Below are 20,273 nucleotides of genomic sequence, written 5' to 3'. Positions count from 1 at the left end.
GAGGTGGGAGTAGTGGATTTTAAGACATCTCTGTGTGATTGTGATATCACAATGAAAAGAACGAGAGGTTCTAGTGGGATAGGTATGTAGACAGAGTCACAAAAATATGGAAAAATCTTTAAAGAAGGGGGAGAAAACTGCTCTGAACGTAGCAGAGGAAAATGGCAGGAAGGAAACATCTGTTCAGAGAAACATAATGGAGATTGTTGTAAGGTTAATATCTGTTTTGTAACATACCTTTCCATTAGTCATTATCTTGGATTTGCATTATGAGTTACTGATCTTTAATAACTTACCTTGAGAATGCTGTGCTATTTTTTTTTCATGTATTTGAAACTAGGTGCTCAATCAGGGAAGGGTACAGACTGAGATATCAGAATTCTGGGAAACATCATGTGAAATTAGCAGGAACAGAAAAATGCTTATCATCAAACACAATGGGTTTTCAACCATCACAAGTGTGAACTGAGAAGGTACTTTTAGTCTGCCTCTTATGTAAACTGCATCTACATACCCAACCTGTCTTCCCCTCCCTTCCCTTCCCCGCCTCATCTCATTATCCCAATTTAAATCCTACAGCAGTCTGGCCCAACATTTTTCAACCAGGGTTCCATGGCACCCTAGGGCTCCACAAGTGGAGTTCCCTGGCAGATCACGATTTATTTAAAAAATTATTTCCAATTTGGGCAACTTCACATGAAAGAGGTAAGTTTCATTCTTTATTTTTAGTTTAACAACACTATTAATGCATATATACAAACTTATCCATGAAACGAATATAATAATTTGTTAACTTCTGGCCTATATTGGAGCCTGAATGTGCAGGGGTTCCCCAAGGCCTGAAAAATATTTCAAGGGTTCCTCCAGGATCAAAGACTGAGAAAGGCTAGTCTAGCCACTCTGTACATCTGATGAAGCTTAGGCTTTTTAATAAAATTAGTCAGTCAGAAAGGGTGCTATAAGACTTCTTCTGATTTTTGCTACCATGGGTTCACATGGCCCTTGTACAATGTAAGGCAGATTGTGAGTGAGGACAGTTACAACTTTTATAGAAGCCTCTCCACTGCATTCTAGGCAAACTTATCTTTCTTAAGTACCATGGGGATGGGGGGTGTTTCTGCAAGTTTGATGCAGAAGGCTTTTGTGCACAGAGCTGATTGGTTGATTACCTCTGATGCCATTAAAAAAAATTCCCAGTCATCAGAACAGTGGAACACTGAACTAACCCATAAACAAAACCCTATCACCCCAGCAGTGATTGGCTGGGATTACACAGCCATACAGGTAGTCCTTGACTTACGACCACAACTGGGACCGGAACTCCCATCACTAAGCAAGGTGGTCATTAAATGAGTCACACTCGATTTTACCACAGTCGTTAAGCAAATCACTGTGGTTGTTAAGTGAATCACCTGGTCATTAACCAAATCTGGCTTCCCCCATTGACTTTGTTTGTTGGAAGCCAGCTGGGAAGGTCACAAATGGTGATCACATGACCCTGGGATGCTGCAACCATTGTAAATACATGCTGGTTTGCCACGTACCTGAATTTTGATCACGTGACCCGAGACACTCTGACAGTTGTAAGTGCGAGGACTGGTCACAATTAACTTTTTCAGCACCATCATAACTTTGAACAGTCACTAAACAAATGGTCATAAGTTGAGGACTACCTATAATGTGTTTAGCCTCATTCCCAATGTATAAAAGGCAAACTAGCAACAATATTTAAGTGTGTAAATGTGATTAATGATGCATGCATTTTGTTATGTATGTTACAACCTTGAGGAAGTTTGAGTGGCCCAAGGACCATGGAAAGTGAAGAAGAGCAGTTTAATTATTTCTTTTCCTCCATTTTTTTACTTTGCAGTTGGCCCAGCGATAGATTTTTACAGAATTATCTCCTATTTGTAAGCCTCCCTTGTTGGCCCCGCTACTTCTTTTGTCATTTTTCTTACCAAGAAAAAAAATGTGAGAGAGGAGAAGATGGAAGGGCTTGATTTTGATTGGTATCATTAAAATTCCTCTGTCTGGAGCCACCCAAACCCTTCCTTTCCAAACCTGCTGTTTTGGTTTCAAAGAAAGTGCCTGGAAGACCATGGCCAGAAGAAGGAAAAAAAATCCTTGCTCTCCCTACTGGAAAGCTGCAGTACAGCTTACCCAGAACACAAAACTGAATCCGCACGGCTAACATAGCTCGTTTGGTCCTAAGAAATTAGTGTGCAGCGGGTATTGGCCTGCCTTTCCTTATCTCTGCTGGGACTGGGAGAGAAAGATGAAGGTGCACCCCTAGGGGCTGAGCCAGGGGTGCTGAAGGCATTTGTCAGCCCGGGCCCTTCTTTCTGGGACATACTCCAGCATTGGCAAAAGAAAACTGGTAAACAGGGTGGCCTGAGGCTTTGGCCAGCGGTATTTATCAAGAAGGATGTGGTAGAGGTCTGAGAAAGAGATCCAGGACATTCGCAGAAGAGCCCCTGCCAAAGGAGATGAAAGAAAAAGGCAGTTATGTGTCAGTTACTGAAATGTTGTCAAGTTTATGCTACTATCAACCGTGCCAAGTAAAATATAATATTGGATTTGGATGTGTTTACAGAAGCACGCGATTGCAAATGCCAGGAGAGTGGAAAAGATCACTGCTTCCTGTCTCCATCCTGGCATCCTCACCTTGTCTGCTGAAGAAAGTTGATGTCTGCTTCCAAAGCAAAGCAATTTTGGGTGGGATTTTGCCCAGGAGTTCAATGATCCGAGCCACATGATCTGAAAGGCACAGAAAACAGAGCCAGATGTTTGTTTATGTAGAATGAACGAACTCACAAAAGATGATGCGTGCATGGACCTACCATCATCTCTGGAAAAATACTGCCCGGCCTGAGGCTCAAACAGGTGCTTTCCAGTTGCCAGTTCAAAAGCCTGCAAGATGAGTGAGCCTTGAGTCTATCAGCTGTAGGCCAATTCAAATGATACAAACAATACACTGGACCACATTTCTGTTGTTCTTGTAATGCTAAGGTTTACAGGTGCCATGCAAGTTGCATTTCCCAGAAATTAAGTAAACATCAAGGAGAAGGGGGAAGCAAAAGGCTTATTATGGCAACCCTGATTTCTTTTTAAGGTGTCAAAACTGACCCTACGGTCTGCATAGCAAAGGGTTGAGTTGGCCAGGGCTGTCTCACATATTTTATAGATTAGATTACCTGCCCTAACTCTATAGCAATGTCACAGGTTGGAGGAATGTCAATATGTCAATATTATAGGTCTGAGAAGAATGGGTGGAGGTCTGTTCTTTCAATCCTTCATTTTGTATTGAGATATAGGGAGATAACCAGCTCATGCAACAGCCTCTACACTAGGTAGTCCTTGCTTAATGACCACAATTGAGACTGGAATTTCAATTGCTAAGTGAAATGGTGATTAAGCAAATCCGACCCGATTTTACTACCTTTTTTGTGGCGGTTGTTAAGCGAATCACCACAGGCATTAAGCAAACCACATGGTCGTTAAGCAAATCATACAATTCCCCATTGATTTTGCTTGCCAGGAGCTGGCTGGGAAGGTCAAAAATGGTGGTCACATGACCACGTGATGCTGTGATGGTCATAAATGCAAACCAGTTGCCAAGCATCCAAATTGTGATCACGTGACCACAGGAACGCTGCAATGGTTGTAAGTGTGAGGATCGGTTGTAAGTTGTTTTTTTCAGCACCGTCATAAGTCCGAACCATCACTAAATGAATGCTTGTTAAGCAACGACTACCTGTAGAAGCACTAGTCAGAATTATAAAGAGTCTTCTGTGTCATTGGCCAAGCAATGTGAAATGGACCCCAGTGGGGTACACAGAATTAGGGCCTGGCCATTTCCTTAGGCAAGGTTAGGCAACATGCAGTCTATTTCCCCCACTCCCAAAGTCTATCAAGATTGTGCCTTGGAAATTCAATGGAAAACAAATGAATTACAGCAGTGCAATGATGACGACGATGATGACTAGTAAACAGTGAAATGGAAATGTCCATAATAAAAAAGTGAAACATTCTACCACATCCATTCTTATGATATTGCCATGTTACCACCTTGGCTTTTGGGTGGGGGGAATAATTTTTAAAAGGGTAGCTCCAACTACAACAAAAAACTTCCCATCCCAGGACATGTACAAAGAATGAATCTAAGTTACTTTCAAATTATTTATGGGTCTTAATTACATAACTATGAGATGGGGCTGTTGGTTCATTAGGATTTCAAGGAACAGCCAATGACAAAGTTTGCTAAACCAGCAAACGGCTTATGATTCTTCAAATGCAGCAGCTTTTTAAAAAGTTCAGTGTGCTAATGCTGCTAGATTGGATGGATTGCTCCAATCTAGAGTCTTGCAAATAGACTTTAGAGAGGAGGTTATTTTTTAAATGTTCATTTCTTAACTGATTTAAAATCTTCTAACTAGTTATATATGCGTGGCTTAAAAAGTATAGCTCAGAATGAACTGTTGTCTGGCCTTAAAAATGACCAAATGAATTATACTTCCTTTTCCTTTTCTTTCCTTTTAGTATACATTTAACTTATTTGCTCAGAAAAAAAATTCAGTCTCAGGATAATAGCCTTGCACTTTGGGGTTTTTTTCCCCCACAGTGAGAAAGGGGTGGAAACATCTAGGTCAAGAAGGAGACGCCTGTCTCTCCTAGTGTGTGGCCCAAAGAGGTGTCTGACAAATACATTGAGAATAAGACTAAATAGAAGAATGCATTCCAGTGGCTGGCTACTAGCTTCTTATCTTCCAGGTTCAAGTCTAAACAGACGGTTGAAATTCCACAGGCAAGTATCACCCTCATGTTCCTGCTGCAACGATTGCACAGGAGCCTGGCCCTACCACGCATGCTGTGCTCCAGATATCAGCTGGGGTGCTGTATTCTAATCCAAGAAGAACTTCCAGAGCTCGGTAGGGCTGGGTCTGGATCTTTTTGGAGAATGGCTTATACTGGAATAGAAGAAACAAACAATGGAGACATTAAGGGTGGATTCTCACATGCCCCATTAGATCACTAGGAACCCAGCCAGTACTGGGTATTGGGTGTGCTTAGACGGGATCATTTGCACTGTAAGATACACAAAGAACACCAAATTTATGGAGTTATGGTAATGGAGAGCTTTCTGTATGAAGAAAGGCAGAAGTGTTTAGAGCAGCCTTTCTCAACTTTTGATCCTGGAGGAACCCCTGCACATTTAGGCACCAATATAGGCCAGAAGTTGCAAAATTATTACATTTCTTTCATGGGTAGGCCTGTCTATATGCATTAACAGTGTTCTTAAACTAAAAATAAAGAATGAAATGTACCTTTTTAATGTGAAGTTGCCCGAATTTGAAATAATTCTTTAAATAAATGGTGATCTCCCAGGGAACCCCTAGGAATCTCTTGCGGAACCCAAGGGTGCCACAGAACCCTGGTTGAGAAACCCTGGGTTAGAGTTTCTTAGATTAAAAGAAAAAATCACTAAGGCTGCAAACCTCAGCAGAAGTTCCATTAACGTAGTAGGATTTATTTCTCAGGAAACATGTGAGTATTGTAAGGATGTGATTGAAGTTTATAAAATTATTATGCAGGAACGGGGCACTGGACCTCAAAAAATCCCACTCTCATGTCTAAGCAATACTGAAACTCATATGCAACTATGAACTAATGGCACTGATTGCTGATAGATTCAGAACAACCAAAAAATTCATACATACATAATTTTTAAAAATTACATGCCCTGAACTACAGCAACTGGCTTTTATAGCTTGAAAAATGAGTTACACAAATTAATGGAGACCCAGCTTCTGAATGTTTAATGGATATGTGGTTTTATGGAACTTCCATGTTCGGAGGAAGCTTGCAGCACAGAAAATCAGTTGCTGAGGATCATAAACAGGAGATGGTTTTTGCTGAGTTTTGCATGTGAGCTTTCCAGAAGCATCAGGCAGAAAGCTGAACTTAAGTGGACTTTTGGATGACCCTAATGCAACTCTTTTTGTATCCAAAGAGATGCAGTGGCACATTAGCCATGGATATGTACCATTTCTGATCCTAGAGGACCGCTCTCTCTTATTTTTTAGTTGATTGGTCGCCAGGATCAACAGGATCCATTCACCAAGTCATCTCAGTGATCTAGGTCACTAGGGTTTGTAAACTACACCTTATGTCTTACAGGTAGTCCTCGCTTAACAATCACAATTGGGACTGGAATTTTGGTTGCTAAGTGAAGTGGTCATTAAGCAAATCCGACCCAATCTTACCACCTTTTTTTTGGCGGTTATTAAGTGAATCACCGTAGGTGTTAAGCGAACCATGTGGTTGTTAAGTGAACCATGTAGTTCCCCATTGATTTTGCTTGCTAGAAGCTGGCTGGGAAGGTTGAAAATGGCAATCATGTGACCATGGAATGCTGCAATGGTCATAAATGCGAACTGGTTGCCAAACTCCCAAATCATGATCATGTGACCGCAGGGATGCTGCGACAGTCATAAGTGTGAGGACTGGTCGTAAGTCGTTTTTTTCCAGCACCATCATAAATCCAAACTGTCACTAAACAAACAGTTGTTAAGCAAGGACTACCTGTACAATGTTCTGGGGGTCTAGCTGGTTGTAGATTATTCAACAAAACATGGTCAAACAAACCATGCCGAAGCACAAGGTGTGAACCCACTTGAAGAGTTCTGCACTTCCAGACATACGAAGAAGATTTTAGCATAAGAAGAGAGGTTGGTATAGACTCACGGTCCAGCATGCACTTCCCAGGTCTGCAATTTTCACTCCCATTTTCATTAGGTTGCAACGGTCTAGAACTGCTGCTGGGCCATCTCCTAGAACAAAGGAACACAAAGAAATCAGCTGGAGGTCCTTCCTGGAGGACCAACTGCACCTCCAACCCCAGTTTTTATCTGTTAACATAGTATCACCAACCCTAATTGCAGCTGTAGTTGGGGCATCTGCAGGGGAGGGGCCAAAAAGTCAAGATGGTGGTTGCAATCACCGAATCAAAGTCCCACCTCTTTTTTTACTGTCCTTCCCCATTGCAGCTCAGGTGGGACCAGCTGCCATTAAACTCTCCCCACCCCTGAACTAGCTTTTCTGTCTTTCTGTATCTTCACTGTGTAGAAAAAGATTTCATACTTGGTTTGTTTTCCTCTGCCCTCCCCTTTTCGAACCTTGCCTTTAGGATGGCAAGCCATTATTCCACCTTGAGTTCAGCTGAAGAAGAACACACACACTCACACTGAATGTAATACATAATGAATCCTTGCCACTTAGAAACCTTGGAGAATTCCACAAATTAAAGCAGGGACCTCTTGTGGCCAAAGATGTGTTCTACCACTGAGCCATAATTGTTTATTGAGATTCGGTTAGTGATTGCAGTTTGTAAAATGAAAAGCAGTCCACACTACGGTTGGTTGTCAGCAGGTATGTGGGCACTGTGGGGCACTTAATAAGTGGAATGAGCGATATTCAGAATGAGGGCTACCATATCTGGGCTGCAAAATCCAGACAACCACCAGATCACAGCAAAGAGATCATCCGCATCTCTTGCAGCGCAGGTGTGGTAGCCCTTCCCTCCTCAAGACCACCCAGTGAAGTCATTCACGGGAGAGAGTGTGATTTAAAAGTACCATGTGTGTCTGCATCTGGTCACTAGTTCTTCCTGCCTAAAACAGGGCCCTCCCTCTAAATATGGATTCCAGTTCCCATCAGACCCAGGCTAGGTAGCATGGCTGATAGGGAAGATGGGAGCTGGAGTCCAACACAGAAGACCACAGGCAGAGTTGTCAAAGAGCAGAGTGATGCCTGGTCCCTGGCCTCCATTCCACCATTAGATGTTGGAAGGAGCTGTGGTGAAGGCTACTCTTTCTGCACCTCCCATCATCTGTACAGTGGAAACACTTCGCTTTGCCTAAAGGCCCACTGGCCCTGGACACGTTCCCCACAGGGAGCTCCCAAAACTGAGAGAACATATGTTTCTTACAAATTGCTATGCTCTCCTGCCTTGTTTTCCAAGCCCAAATGTACCTCCTGTCCTGTGTTTTTGGTTTGCTCCCACGCTGTGTTCCAGAGAAACCATGTTATGCAGGCTCTCTTCAGTGACATACAGCAGGATATTGTCTGGCTTGATATCTGTGTGGATGATGCGACATTCCTTGTGCAGGAAATGCAAGCCTTGGAGAACCTGCATGAACCAGATGTGATAGGTGGTCAGTGGCCCAAACTCTGTCTATTGACACCAGGTCAAGATAAAGACTTAAAGGTCAACCTTGATTGTGGCAATGAAATTGGCCACAGGATAGCATGGGTTTGCCCTGGCCTTTTTTTCACTTCCCAGTCTAGCCTGCAGCCACCAAAGTACTAACCAGTTTTAACCTTGTTTTCCTTCTCTGCTCTGCCTGGCAGCTCTAGAGCAAAGTTTCTCAACCTCGGCAACTTGAAGATGTGTGGACTTCAACTCCATGCTGGCTGGGGAATTCTGGGAGTTGAAGTCCACACATCTTCAAGTTGCTGAGGCTGAGAAACTCTGCTCTAGATTGACCAGCTCCATCATCATTAGAAAAGGGTTGACTTTGTTTATTTCTGAAAATCTCTTTGGGTTAAAATGGTTCCTTCTCAAGCCTCTGATTCTGATCAAGGGAAAACAGGTTCATCCTCTGGATTTGAAATGGCCACCCAGAGACTCCGGTTTCCCCCATGGTGGCTAGCTTTATGCGTCCTTCAGAACCAGAATGGTTTGGTTTGGTCTGGTGTGCAGAAAAAAACAAGAGAAGGATCTCTGGCACCCTCTATATGGGTATGAGCCTCAAACTCGTCGACTAAAATCTAGGAAGAGTTTCATGGCAAGAACAAACACCCTTGAGGGCAGGCAAGAGCAAAACTGAATTGGAAGACGGAGGAGAGAAATCACTGACCAAGGAATGGTCCCAGAGGAGAACATGGCTGAGGGATTCGACCTCCCTCATGCTATTTGGAGGACTCTGAGTAGGTTGAGGGTTGGAGTGCCTAAGCGTAAGACTAATATGCTCAAATGGGGATTGCTGACGGACAGATAATAACACGCTGTGCGAACGTGGAGAGATACAAAATTCAGCCCACCTGCTGACCTGCCGATTATTACCAATAGTGTGCACTGAAAATGACTAGTTTTTGGCAATGACAAAGCCAAGAAGGTGGCATCATATTGGCAGCTTAAGGTTTGATCTGGATATGAAAGGAGGAGGAGGAGGAGTGGGCGGGGGAGGAGGGAAGAAGAAGAAGAAGAGGAGGAGGGGGGGAGAAGAAGAAGAAGAGGAGGGGGGAGGGGGAAGAGGGGAGGGGGAGCAGCAGCAGCAGCCAGAATGTGGCTGATGGCCATCATGATTTCCAAATCATTGTTTATGGCTTAGCCTGTTGAGTGAATTCAGCCAATTATGGTTTAAACGAATTCAGGATTAGCACAGCATGTGAACAAATCAGTCTCACATCCCTGTGCAGATAACCAATTTTGAGCAGAGCCACCTTGTCATCAGTTGTAAGTCTACTAGAAGGTATTTCCATTCTATGGGGAAAAGGAGAAGAACAGGCAAGAGGCTAGCCCTTCTGGGCAGTAAGATCCCCAGCAACTGCCCCTTTATGTAGGGCACTGACTAGGGTGTAGCACCAGCCTAGAGTCTGTAAGGCTAGGGACGACTACGGGCTGTCTGTGTGGGTGCGTGTGTCAAAATCTGCATGATGACAGGTTGTTTTTTTTAAATTGTATGGCATAGCAGTTCGAAGTTCATGCTGCTTTTTCTTGCTGGGAAGTCCTTGTGAGGTCCAGCAGCCAGATGTGTAGACTACTTAGCCGTGACAAGTCATGTTGCCCAGGGTGCACCACGAGGAGGCTAGTCTACATTGCACCAGGATGGCAGGTATAAGTATTGTGACTGAAGCTCTACCCGTTGTGTACATGCCTGCAGGAGGGGTGGTGCTTGGATCACAGTACCACAGCTGCCATCCTGTAGATTTTGAAGCACCCTCCCCAACAGATGCTCCTTCTCATCACTTGGCTGTCCTGAAGTTCTACTCACCTGGCGCATGGCCTTCTTCACAAAGGGCAGAGGGAGGCCTTGGGAGCCTCGGATGCTCAGCAAAGTCTGCAGTGAAGGTCCCAGCAGCTCCATCACTAAGCACACATGTGGGATCAAGTCAGGAATCCACTAACTGAGAAGATTCCTCTAATTCTGCAGTTGCTCTAAAGGGAGAAGGGCATGGAGATGGGAAGGGAACTCTTCAGCATGGGACCCCATGAAATGTGAACTGAGACAGTCAGGGGTGGGCCCAAGTCTGGGAGTGTTTCCAGACAAGGCTTTTGTTCTGCAATTGTTCTACCATTTTCAAGAATTTTATTGGGGTAAAGGGCCAGGCATCATCACATTCCCCGTCTACCCTCTCCCCATCAAATGAAATCTTTATTACAGTCATAGACCAACATACACCCCACTCCATGTTTTCTGAATGTGGCTTTTCCTTTCCCTACAAACATAGAAAACCCCTTTTGGAAAAGTGGCTTCCCTCCACAATACTTGGGGCTGCTAGCAGCTGTCTCTCTCAAGCGTCCTTCTCAGTGAAAGTCATATTCTTGGATGGACTACTGTAATGTATTCTACATGGGGCTGCCTTTGGAGATGGCTCAGAAGATGCAGCTGGTACAAAATGCAGCAGCTACGTTGTTGCAGGATAATCGTGCCCATGTAGAATAACAGCAATTTTAAAATTGCTGTGCAGGTTACCAGCAGGTTTCTGGACCCAAGTCAAAGTGCTGTTTGTTACCTCTCAGATGTGGTACGGAGGCTGGGAAAGAAATAGGAGGACACAGAGATAAGCCATCAAGAGAGTAGTGGGTGAGTCCCTTGGCAGCTTTCCTCATAAACAGCGACTTAGCCCAGGTGGAGAAAAATCTGGGAGAAAGCATTTCAGATCATTCAAAGAATCTCTGCTTTCATTAACTCTTTATAAACGAGGCTGGGAAACTCCTCTTGCAGATTCCAAGATTCTGTATTTACCCCAAACTGGCATTAAAAAGACCTTCCTGAAGTCCTTGCCACTTCTTGGGTCCTGCCCAGCTGTTGGGGCTTGGCATCAATACCGTCAAAGCCCAAAATGGAGCACAGCAGCCATGCCCTGGCAGGATTAAATCTGCCCACCTGTCCTGGTGACCCAGAGAAGACCTATTGAAATTCAAACACATACCCCCAAACAAGAGGTGCATGGGAGGTGACTTGGTGACAAGTCCTCTCTGCAGGCAGGTCAAAAAAATCAAGATGGCGACCACACAATGGAAGCCCCACCCCTTTTTTATCTGTGCCTGTGACACATTAAAAAGGGGTACGGCTTCAATCACGCAGTTGTGGCCGCCATCTTGACTTTTTTTTAAGCTGGTCCCCAACCTCTGCCAATGCTTCTTCCCTCTGGATCACTCTTCCCCCAAGTTTCATCAGGCCCCCACCCTGGCCCTGTTAAAGGAGCCCTTAAAACCTGGCTCTGCCCCCAGGCCCCAGGCCAGTATGGGTGGCAGACCCCTCATGGGATGTTCTGGTTGTTTAACTGGCTGTTGATTTTGTTCAGACTCTTTTTTTGAAGGTAGTTTTATGTTTTTATGTATTTTTATTGCTATACTTTATAAGCCACCCAGAGTCACCACAGATTGGGACAGCATATACTTTTAAAAGATAAATAAATGCCCCTGCTTCTCCCTGTAGTCTCCTCTCTCAGGAAGATTCTTCCCCTACAGCAGTGTTTCCCAACCCTGGCTGGGGAATTCTGGGAGTTGAAGTCCACAAGTCTTCAAGTTGCCAAGGCTGAGAAACGCTGCCCTAGAGAAATGTTTGGCCCCAACGTTTCTTGCATTTTGCAAATTTTAATCTGTTCTGTTCCCATGAATTGGTTTAATGGTGGGTGTCCACTGCAGGAATCGCTGATTGTATTGACTGTTGTATTGTTTTGTCTCTTTTATTTGTAATCTTAGTTTCTTCTACTGTTCTATGCCACCGCCCAGGCTCCTATGGGATTGGAGTGGGTTACCAATGTTGTTAAACAACTAAGTAAATAAATAAAATAACCTTACAAGATAAATTTGTCTCCTCCCCTGTCTGTTTGCAGGTTTTCAGCCACAGCCACAGATTCCCTGCCAGGCCATGCCGTAAATGGAGAGACCATATTTAGTCAAGTCCCCTGTCATGGACGTGCCATGTTTTATACGGCTCTTCTCTCAAACAGCCTGCCCTGAAGGAGAAATTGCTTTTCCATCAGGCTGCACTGAATTAGGAGAACAGCTGCAGTGCTATTTCATCACCTCTGTGAAGGGACTGGTCACCCTGGGCTTTTTCCAAACTGTCACCTGACCAGCAGTGCTTACCCCAGGCTGCCAGAGCTGTTTTCATCCCAGGCCTCTGAGAATAGCTTGCTGAGCCTGCTTCTTCCCCACCCATGCTTCTCCATCCCCCCGCCCCCGCTTCTTTTTCCCTTGTGAGTCTTCTCTCTTGCAAATGAAGCCTGAGAGCAGATGCTGTCTCCCTAATGCAGTGTTTCTCAACCTTGGCAACTTTAAGATGTGTGACTTCAACTTCAGCAATGTGAAGTGACATTTTCTTCTTACCCTTCATCTTACTGATTGGCCAGGTGGATCTTGCTGCTCTAAGGGGTTTCTGCTCTCCATGTTCCAGCCCGGCGTTGGCCCTAGGAGACTAACTAGCTTCTCTCCCTGGATACCACCAGCCATGTCAATAACACCTTCCCCAACCTGGGACTCTCCAGATGCGTTGAACTACAATTCCCATCAGTTAAGAAGAGCCGTAGTCCATCGCATCTGGAGAGCACTCAGTTGAAGGAAGATGCATTCAGAAAATGCAAGTCTGGCTTTGTGGCCTCAAGGCCCCTATTCTATCAACCAAAGGATATGGAAGCCATTTTCTCCAATCATCTTGAAGTCATCCAAGAGGTGGATGATGTGATCGCTGCCTTGGTCTTTCCTCCTCTTGCTGTTGACCTGTTGAGAGAGGAAGGAGGAAGAAGAAGGGTGACCTAGCAAAGAAGGCTACAATCTTTTCTCTGTCATCTCAGAATGCAAAGCATGGAACGGTAGGCTTAACTTACAGGAAGACCAATTTGGTTGAGGGTTAAAAAATAACTTCTGAAATGTAAGAGTAGCTTAGCAGGGAAACTAAGTACCAAAGAGGTGGTGGGCTTACTTCCCTGGATGTGTTCCAGCAGAGGCTAGATAGCCATCTGGTAGGGATGTTTTAATTTACATTCCTTCGCTGAGCAAAAGTTTGGATGGAACAACTCCTTCCCACTGTATGATTGTTCAGAGTTTGTGCAGATTACTTATTTCTTATAGTGCCTTGAACTTTCCTTAGTCTACAGTTCAGGGATAATCAGAATCTAGATTTATACCCAAATGGAGGCACTGGAACAAGCCAGCTTGTTCTTTATAGAGCACAGAAGGTGGACCTGTCCATAGCATGCTGAGCTACTGCTTAGACCCACGGACTGAAGTCGCTGTAGGTTAGAAATATCAGGAAGGCAGCAGATGTTCTACACTTTTATTGTCGAGCACTAACTGCCTGTCTCGGCAGGCCTTGGTAATCAAGGTGGGATGAACTAGCAGGAGCATCTGCAGATACAGTACATCTTCCATTTTTTGCTGTTCCTGCCAGTCTCTTATACAGGACTGCTGACTTCACCTGTGCTCTTCCTCTCCTGCTGAAGGGAGATGAGAAATGTGGGTCAAGTGCTGGGGTAGTTGAAAATGCAAAGGGTTATGAGGGAGGGAGGGAGATTCTCCAGGTCAGCTGCGCCATCTGATGGGCCAAAATAGACTTGTGGGCCAGAGGTTGTCCCCATTCCTTTACAGAATCTCAAGACTGTTGGAATTTCAGATCAGTTTCATTGATTCTTACACAGCGAAGGAGCATAACTTCATCTAGGGCTGCCTCAGCAAAATTCTCCCCTCCTTTGGGTACCTTCACAGCCACGCACCTCTTTTTCCTGAAAGAAAACACATTGCTTAAAATGAGTAAGGAATAAAATATCTCTTTCTTGGCTTTGTGTGGTTTTGAATTCCCTTAGCTGCTATTTTAGACGTTGGTTTAAATTTCCCCATCACAGAAGTTCATCGGTGATATTTCACCAGACACGCTTTTAAAATGTGACCTACTTCAAAGGTAAAATGGATGTGATGGTGGTGGTAGTGGTTTTACAAAACTATAGACTTGTTTCCTTGAAAGTATTAATTATTCAGATAGGATAGGTACTGTAGCTGGTAAGTTACAAAGAAGACATATTTTTCCTAGCCAAAGACTCAGTCCCACAGAGTAAAAAGTAAATGTGGGGAGAGGGGGGGAATAGGGGAATGCACTATGCAAGATATGCATCTCACCATGGAGAGGAGGTAGCTGTTAAGGGTGCCTCTGTTGCAAAGAGGGAAAATCTCTGGGATCTGCACTTCCTCTGCTCCCAAGATTTCAGTACCCACAAGCACCAATATCTGGTTCCCTAAAATTCCCCCAGGGCTGGGCACCATGCCATGCCAGAATCAAGAGAAAAACGCCAGCCCAGCACTGATCCTCTAATTCAGTACTGAGCAGTTCTAGGGAAGCAAAGCCTAGAATTCCAAGTTCCCTTGTAGCCTCTTCCAGGCCAGTTGAAGAAAGGTATGGCCAAGCTCTTCAGCCTTCAGCCTTCCATCTCGTTCCCAAGTTCCAATGAAGGGTTAAGGTTGTTTCAGGCCAAGAACATAAAGCACTTTCAACCAAAAGTCTCTATGCTGTTATTCCATCCTTCCCTGCTTGGCGGACTGTTTTGCAATTAAGGGAAAAAAATGATGGCAGAAGAAATAGGAAGACATCCATTACCCACAGAAATCAACATTGCCTGGACTGTCCACACAACTCCTGAGTGAGACAGGATGATTGCATAATAAAAGGACTATCTGGAAGCACTTCTGATGTGTGCTCCTCATGAATGATTTGTCTGCTGACTTCCGGGGAAGCAACAGCGAACTGAAGACGGCTCTGCTGAGAGCGGAGCCGACAACTGTGGTGGAAGGATGAACCGGCGAATGGATCGGCATCTCAGAATTCCTCTCCAGACGAGAGGACTCGGGATCACCCACATGTGCTCCAGATGGCAGCTCCCCATGAGGAGACCATAAGACAGCGGTCTCCGGCTGGTTTAGAGCTCTGGAAGCTGAGGGACTGCTGTCTTTGCCCAAGCCGTGGTCGGCACCTTCAAAAGGACACTGGGTTTGCATACTTCCTTTCTTAATCACTTCTGGAAATGGCTTGTTAATGGCTTTTTGGATATTAAGAACCTTCAGAAAGGCAAGTTTCATCACACTGGGTAAGTTTCCTTCAATCCTTGGCGAAAGAAGTTTTATACAAGTTTAAGGACTTAAAAAATTCTTATTTTGGAATAAACAGCAAAAGGGTGATTAGAACATTGATTTTGGAAAGTTATAAATGGACTAAGGGGCCAGATAGATTTAAAGTAAGACTTTGAAATTAATTATAAGAATCCTTCCTGTGGGAAAATGCTGCTGATTGGGGAAAAAAATTCATAAGATGGGATTTTGAAGGTTGGACACTAGAGGGAACCAGAAAGAACTAAAGACTGTAATTAAAGGAGAAGAGACCCACTAATAAAGAATGGAGCAAAATACTCTAACTTTGGAAGAATTCAAGGTTATTTGGGAACAATGCACTCAGAAATTACTCTTAAGATTGTCTGCTATCATAAAACTGGATTCAAAAGATGTTATAGAAGAGGAACTGGTTTTACTGGATAAGACAAACGGTGGCTGATTCTAATGTGGATTTAAAAATGACAAGTTACAAGAATGATATGGAAAAAGACGTTACACTGGATTTACAAATGAAACTGGTGATGTCTTAATAATTAAAAGGGATATACTAATAACATACCAGAAGAGTGACTTGGATAACTTTCTTATTTTGGATTTACAAATGAGACATGTTAAAATTTTGAAGGAGCTTCTGAGAAGAGACAAAGAGAAAATGAAAAGGTATCAAGCTCTGGGACACTATTTAAAGGGATTTAACATCAAGATCGCTAAAAGCAAAGGAAAAAAAATACAAAATTGGTTTATTTGATCAAGATTAAAATATATATGTTGTTGTTTTTGGTAACTCTTAATGGATTTTTGCTGACCAGGACTGAATGACGAGGCTTTAAAGATTTGTTGATAGACGAGAGATGAGATATGGGAAGGAGAGATCTTTTATTCTATTTTCAGAGAAAGTGATACATTACTGTATTAAAAATAAAAGAAAGGAATATAAAGTTGGTTTATTTGATTAAGGATAAAATATATATGTTGTCATTTCTGGTAATTCTTAATGGATTTTTGCTGACTAGGACTGAATGACGAGGCTTCAAGAATTTATAGATAAGAGATGAGATATGGGAAGGAGAGATCTTTCGCTGTAGTATCAGAGAACGTGATAAGTTACTGAAATGGTTTGTAGTTGTGACGAAGGGGGAAGCCATTTCTTTATATATCGCTTTTCTTTTTTCTTTACTATATATAGTTTTTATTTCTTTAAAAAAAATCTTTGCACTTTTTCTTTTTCCTTTTTACTGTTTTATATTTTTTCTTAGTTTGTATTAGTTTTTTATCTTCGTATCTCTAAACTTTAATAAAAAGTATTTTTTAAAAAAAATGAATGATTGGTCTGCCAACTTGAGTTGAAAGTAGTCTTCTCCAAACTGATGTCCTCCAGATATATTAGGGTCCCAGAAGTCTCTAGCCAGCAGGAAGGTTACTAAGTTGAGGAAGGTAAATGTAATCCATCTAAGGGCAGGAGAGCAGATGCCATTGTCTACCAAGGAAACCTGTATACTCTTGTAACAAGAAAAATAGGGAGAAAAACCTCTGTTCATCTTTCTCAGTGGGGTTTACAGAGGGACTGGCACCACCTTTCCAGGATTTTGAACATCAGTCTTCTCTTACCCCGACCCTGGAGTTAAAACTTGGACCATTTTCCATGCCCTAAGTACGATTCCATCAAGCTATAAGCCCTTCTTCAATAGCAGAATGCATACTTACCACATCATATGGACTGTCAAAAAGTTAATTAAGATCTGGTCATGTTTACTCACCCAGTGTCTTGGCAAAGCCAGACTGTTGAGAAATACCCATAGCCCAGATTTTGGACCACGTGGTATCTTCCATTGAACGTCTCTCCTTTCTTCACCAGATAGTAGCCTTCTGCAAAAAGGTGGGAGTGGAAATCACTACATTAATAAGGGACATCAAAAGGCTAGTTGCTTAGTTTTACAATGATGTGTATTTCAGAATATAACTAGAAGCCCCTTTTGCAATGAGATTAATGTGAAGATATTTAAGAAAATTGCACAGATTTACTGACAAATGCATAGCGATCTTGTTAAGTTGTATTTATCTTGCCTCTCTAAGGCTGTGTTCACATGACACACTGAACCACAATCACATTTTTGCCCATGTGGGGAACATGCTGTTCAATCTTTAAGCCATGTATCTGTTTGTGATTATTATAGGGATGTGAGGTCTAGGGCTACAATAAGGCTATTGTATCATATTTTCGCCTAGCATATTTTGTGAACCTGGTCCCTGTGGTTGATTTATGGTTCAGTGCAAGCTAGAAAATTGGTCTGAGTAAAACATTGCACACGTAATCATGGATAAGTGTGTTGTGTTATCACAGTTTATAGAGGTTACGTTGATAATTCCTCTTATATGTCTGGGGGGGAGGGGGAAGAGAGGGAAGAAAAGTTGCACGAGAGATGGTTTATTTAGCCATGTTTGATTGAGTTAGCCATAACTACGGTAACACAACACCAAGCAATAAAAGAGGTTTACAACCCACATTAATTTGGTTCAGTCAGTACTGTGTATCTAATCCAGTGTTTCTCAACCCTGGCAACTTGGCTGGCTGTGGAATTCTGGGAGTTGAAGTCCACGCATCTTAAACTTGCCAAGGCTGAGAAACACTGACCTAATTCAAACCAAATAAGCCACAGGATGAAGCTTCTGTGCAGAAGAGGAAAAACAACCCTAGTTTGGAGATGCCAGCTGCAGTAGGCATCCCCCAGCCTTATCCAGTTGACATTTCTGCTGGATGAGACTGTCGGTGAGTGTTCTGTGGCAGGTTTTGTCTCCTCCAGCCAATGTCTATAATACATTAAAATCTTTTGTACCACTTTAAAAATGTTAAAGTCATCGTCATCCTCCTCCTCCTCCAAGGTGTATTCTGAATAGCCCACCTCCTCTTAGTCCATTTGCCAATCTGGCTACCAGGCAGAAATCCATCCTTAACCACAAAACCTACCAGGTAACTTTTGGGTAGACCCAGTTTGGGCGAGTGGTTAAGACACTGGGCTAGAAACCAGGAGACAGTGAGTTCTAGTTCCGCCTTGGGCACAAAATGGTCTTGGGCAGTCCCTCTCTCTCAGCTCTAGGAAGCAGACAAGGGCAAACCACTTCTGAAAAAGCTTGCCCAGAAAACTGCAGGGGCTAGTCCAGGCAGTTGCCAGGAGTCAAAAACTGACCCAAAGGCACCAAAACAAAAGAAAAAAATATTTGGGGTAATCACCTGGCCTGGTTCAGACATCATACTTAGGCATAATGTGGTTGTTTTAATTATGGCTTAATGTACTGTGTGAGTCCTGCAATCTAGCGTACCTCAAGGGTTGACCTGAGAATAAGCAGGACTTGCTTGCAACTCACCCTCACAAGATGTCAAGGAGGGTTCCTCCATGGCAGGGATGCCACCCTTCGTAGGGGAGGATTCCTGGACCTGTTTAGGCTGCAGAGGCTTAACATCTAGGAGTAGAAGCATTTCATCCCAGTCAGTTGTACGTTGTCACTGGTCAGGAGCAAGAAGAGACCCCCCCCCCAATTCCTAGCCTCTTATAATACAAAGCCACATATTTAAATGAATCAATGCAAATGATTACCAGGGATAATTGATCTAGGTTTCATGGCTGCGCACAACTCCCGGGCCTCTTTTATTGCAGCCTCCCTAGACTTTTTGTCCAAGGTAAAGGTAAAGGCTTCCCTCGACGTAAAGTCCAGTCGTGTCCGACTCTAGGGGGCGGTGCTCATCTCCGTTTCTAAGCCTTGGAGCCGGCGTTGTCATAGACACTTCCGTGGTCATGTGGCCAGCATGACTCACGGAACGCCGTTACCTTCCCGCCGAAGCGGTACCTATTGATCTACTCACATTGGCATGTTTTCGAACTGCTAGGTGAGCAGGCTTCAGCAAAGGATCGTTACCTTGTCGTGGTGCTGGAGCTTGAGCACCTCAATGATGCCATGAGCTAAACCGTGAAGGGCCACCCAAGACGGGAAGGTCATGACAGAGAGGTCAGACTAAATGCGATCCCTGGGGAAGGTAATGGCAACCCACCTCAGTATTCTTGCCGTGAAAACTAAATGGATCAGTACAACCAGAGATATGTTGGTATACCATCGGAAGATGAGACCCCCAGGTCGGAAGATGGTCAAAATGCTACTGGGGAGGAACAGAGGATGAGCTCAACTAGCCCCAGACGTGATGACGCAGCTAGCTCAAAGCCGAAAGGACGGCTAGCGGCCGACGGTGCTGGTGGTGAACGGCGAATCCGATGTTCTAAGGATCAACACACCATCGGAACCTGGAATGTAAGATCGATGAGCCAGGGCAAATTGGATGTGGTTATTGGTGAGATGTCAAGATTAAAGATAGACATTCTGGGCGTCAGTGAACTGAAATGGACTGGAATGGGCCACTTCACATCAAATGACCACCAGATCTACTACTGTGGACAAGAGGACCACAGAAGAAATGGAGTAGCCTTCATAATTAATAGTAAAGTGGCTAAAGCAGTGCTTGGATACAACCCAAAAAATGACAGAATGATCTCAATTCGAATTCAGGGCAAGCCATCTAACATCACAGTGATCCAAATATACGCCCCAACCACAAATGCTGAAGAGGCTGAAGTAGAGCAGTTCTATGAGGATCTGCAGCACCTACTGGACAACACGCCTAAAAGAGATGTTATTTTCATCACAGGAGACTGGAATGCTAAGGTGGGCAGTCAAATGACACCTCGAATTACAGGTAAGTATGGCCTGGGAGAACAAAACGAAGCAGGACACAGGCTGATAGAATTTTGCCAAGACAACTCACTCTGCATAACAAACACTCTCTTCCAACAACCTAAGAGACGGCTTTATACATGGACTTCACCAGATGGACAACACC

General features: G+C 43.7%; 1 protein-coding gene across 1 annotated transcript; it reads right to left on the bottom strand.

Moving 5' to 3' along the window:
- Positions 1 to 2,289: 2,289 nt before the first annotated feature.
- Positions 2,290 to 18,863, bottom strand: LOC134489946 (SRSF protein kinase 3-like). Its single transcript, XM_063292822.1, has 11 exons — positions 18,752 to 18,863; positions 17,146 to 17,254; positions 13,926 to 14,013; positions 12,925 to 13,012; positions 10,056 to 10,162; positions 8,032 to 8,188; positions 6,745 to 6,830; positions 4,860 to 4,967; positions 2,841 to 2,910; positions 2,665 to 2,757; positions 2,290 to 2,474 (listed from the first exon to the last, which is right to left on the bottom strand). Exons 1-11 carry the CDS (start codon positions 18,861 to 18,863, stop codon positions 2,290 to 2,292), a joined length of 1,203 nt encoding a protein of 400 aa, XP_063148892.1.
- Positions 18,864 to 20,273: the final 1,410 nt, after the last annotated feature.

This window comes from Candoia aspera, chromosome 2 (assembly GCF_035149785.1).
Source record: "Candoia aspera isolate rCanAsp1 chromosome 2, rCanAsp1.hap2, whole genome shotgun sequence".
Lineage (NCBI taxonomy): Eukaryota > Metazoa > Chordata > Lepidosauria > Squamata > Boidae > Candoia > Candoia aspera.
Note: the sequence above shows the minus strand (reverse complement) of the source record. Positions and strands in the feature narration are given on the sequence as shown.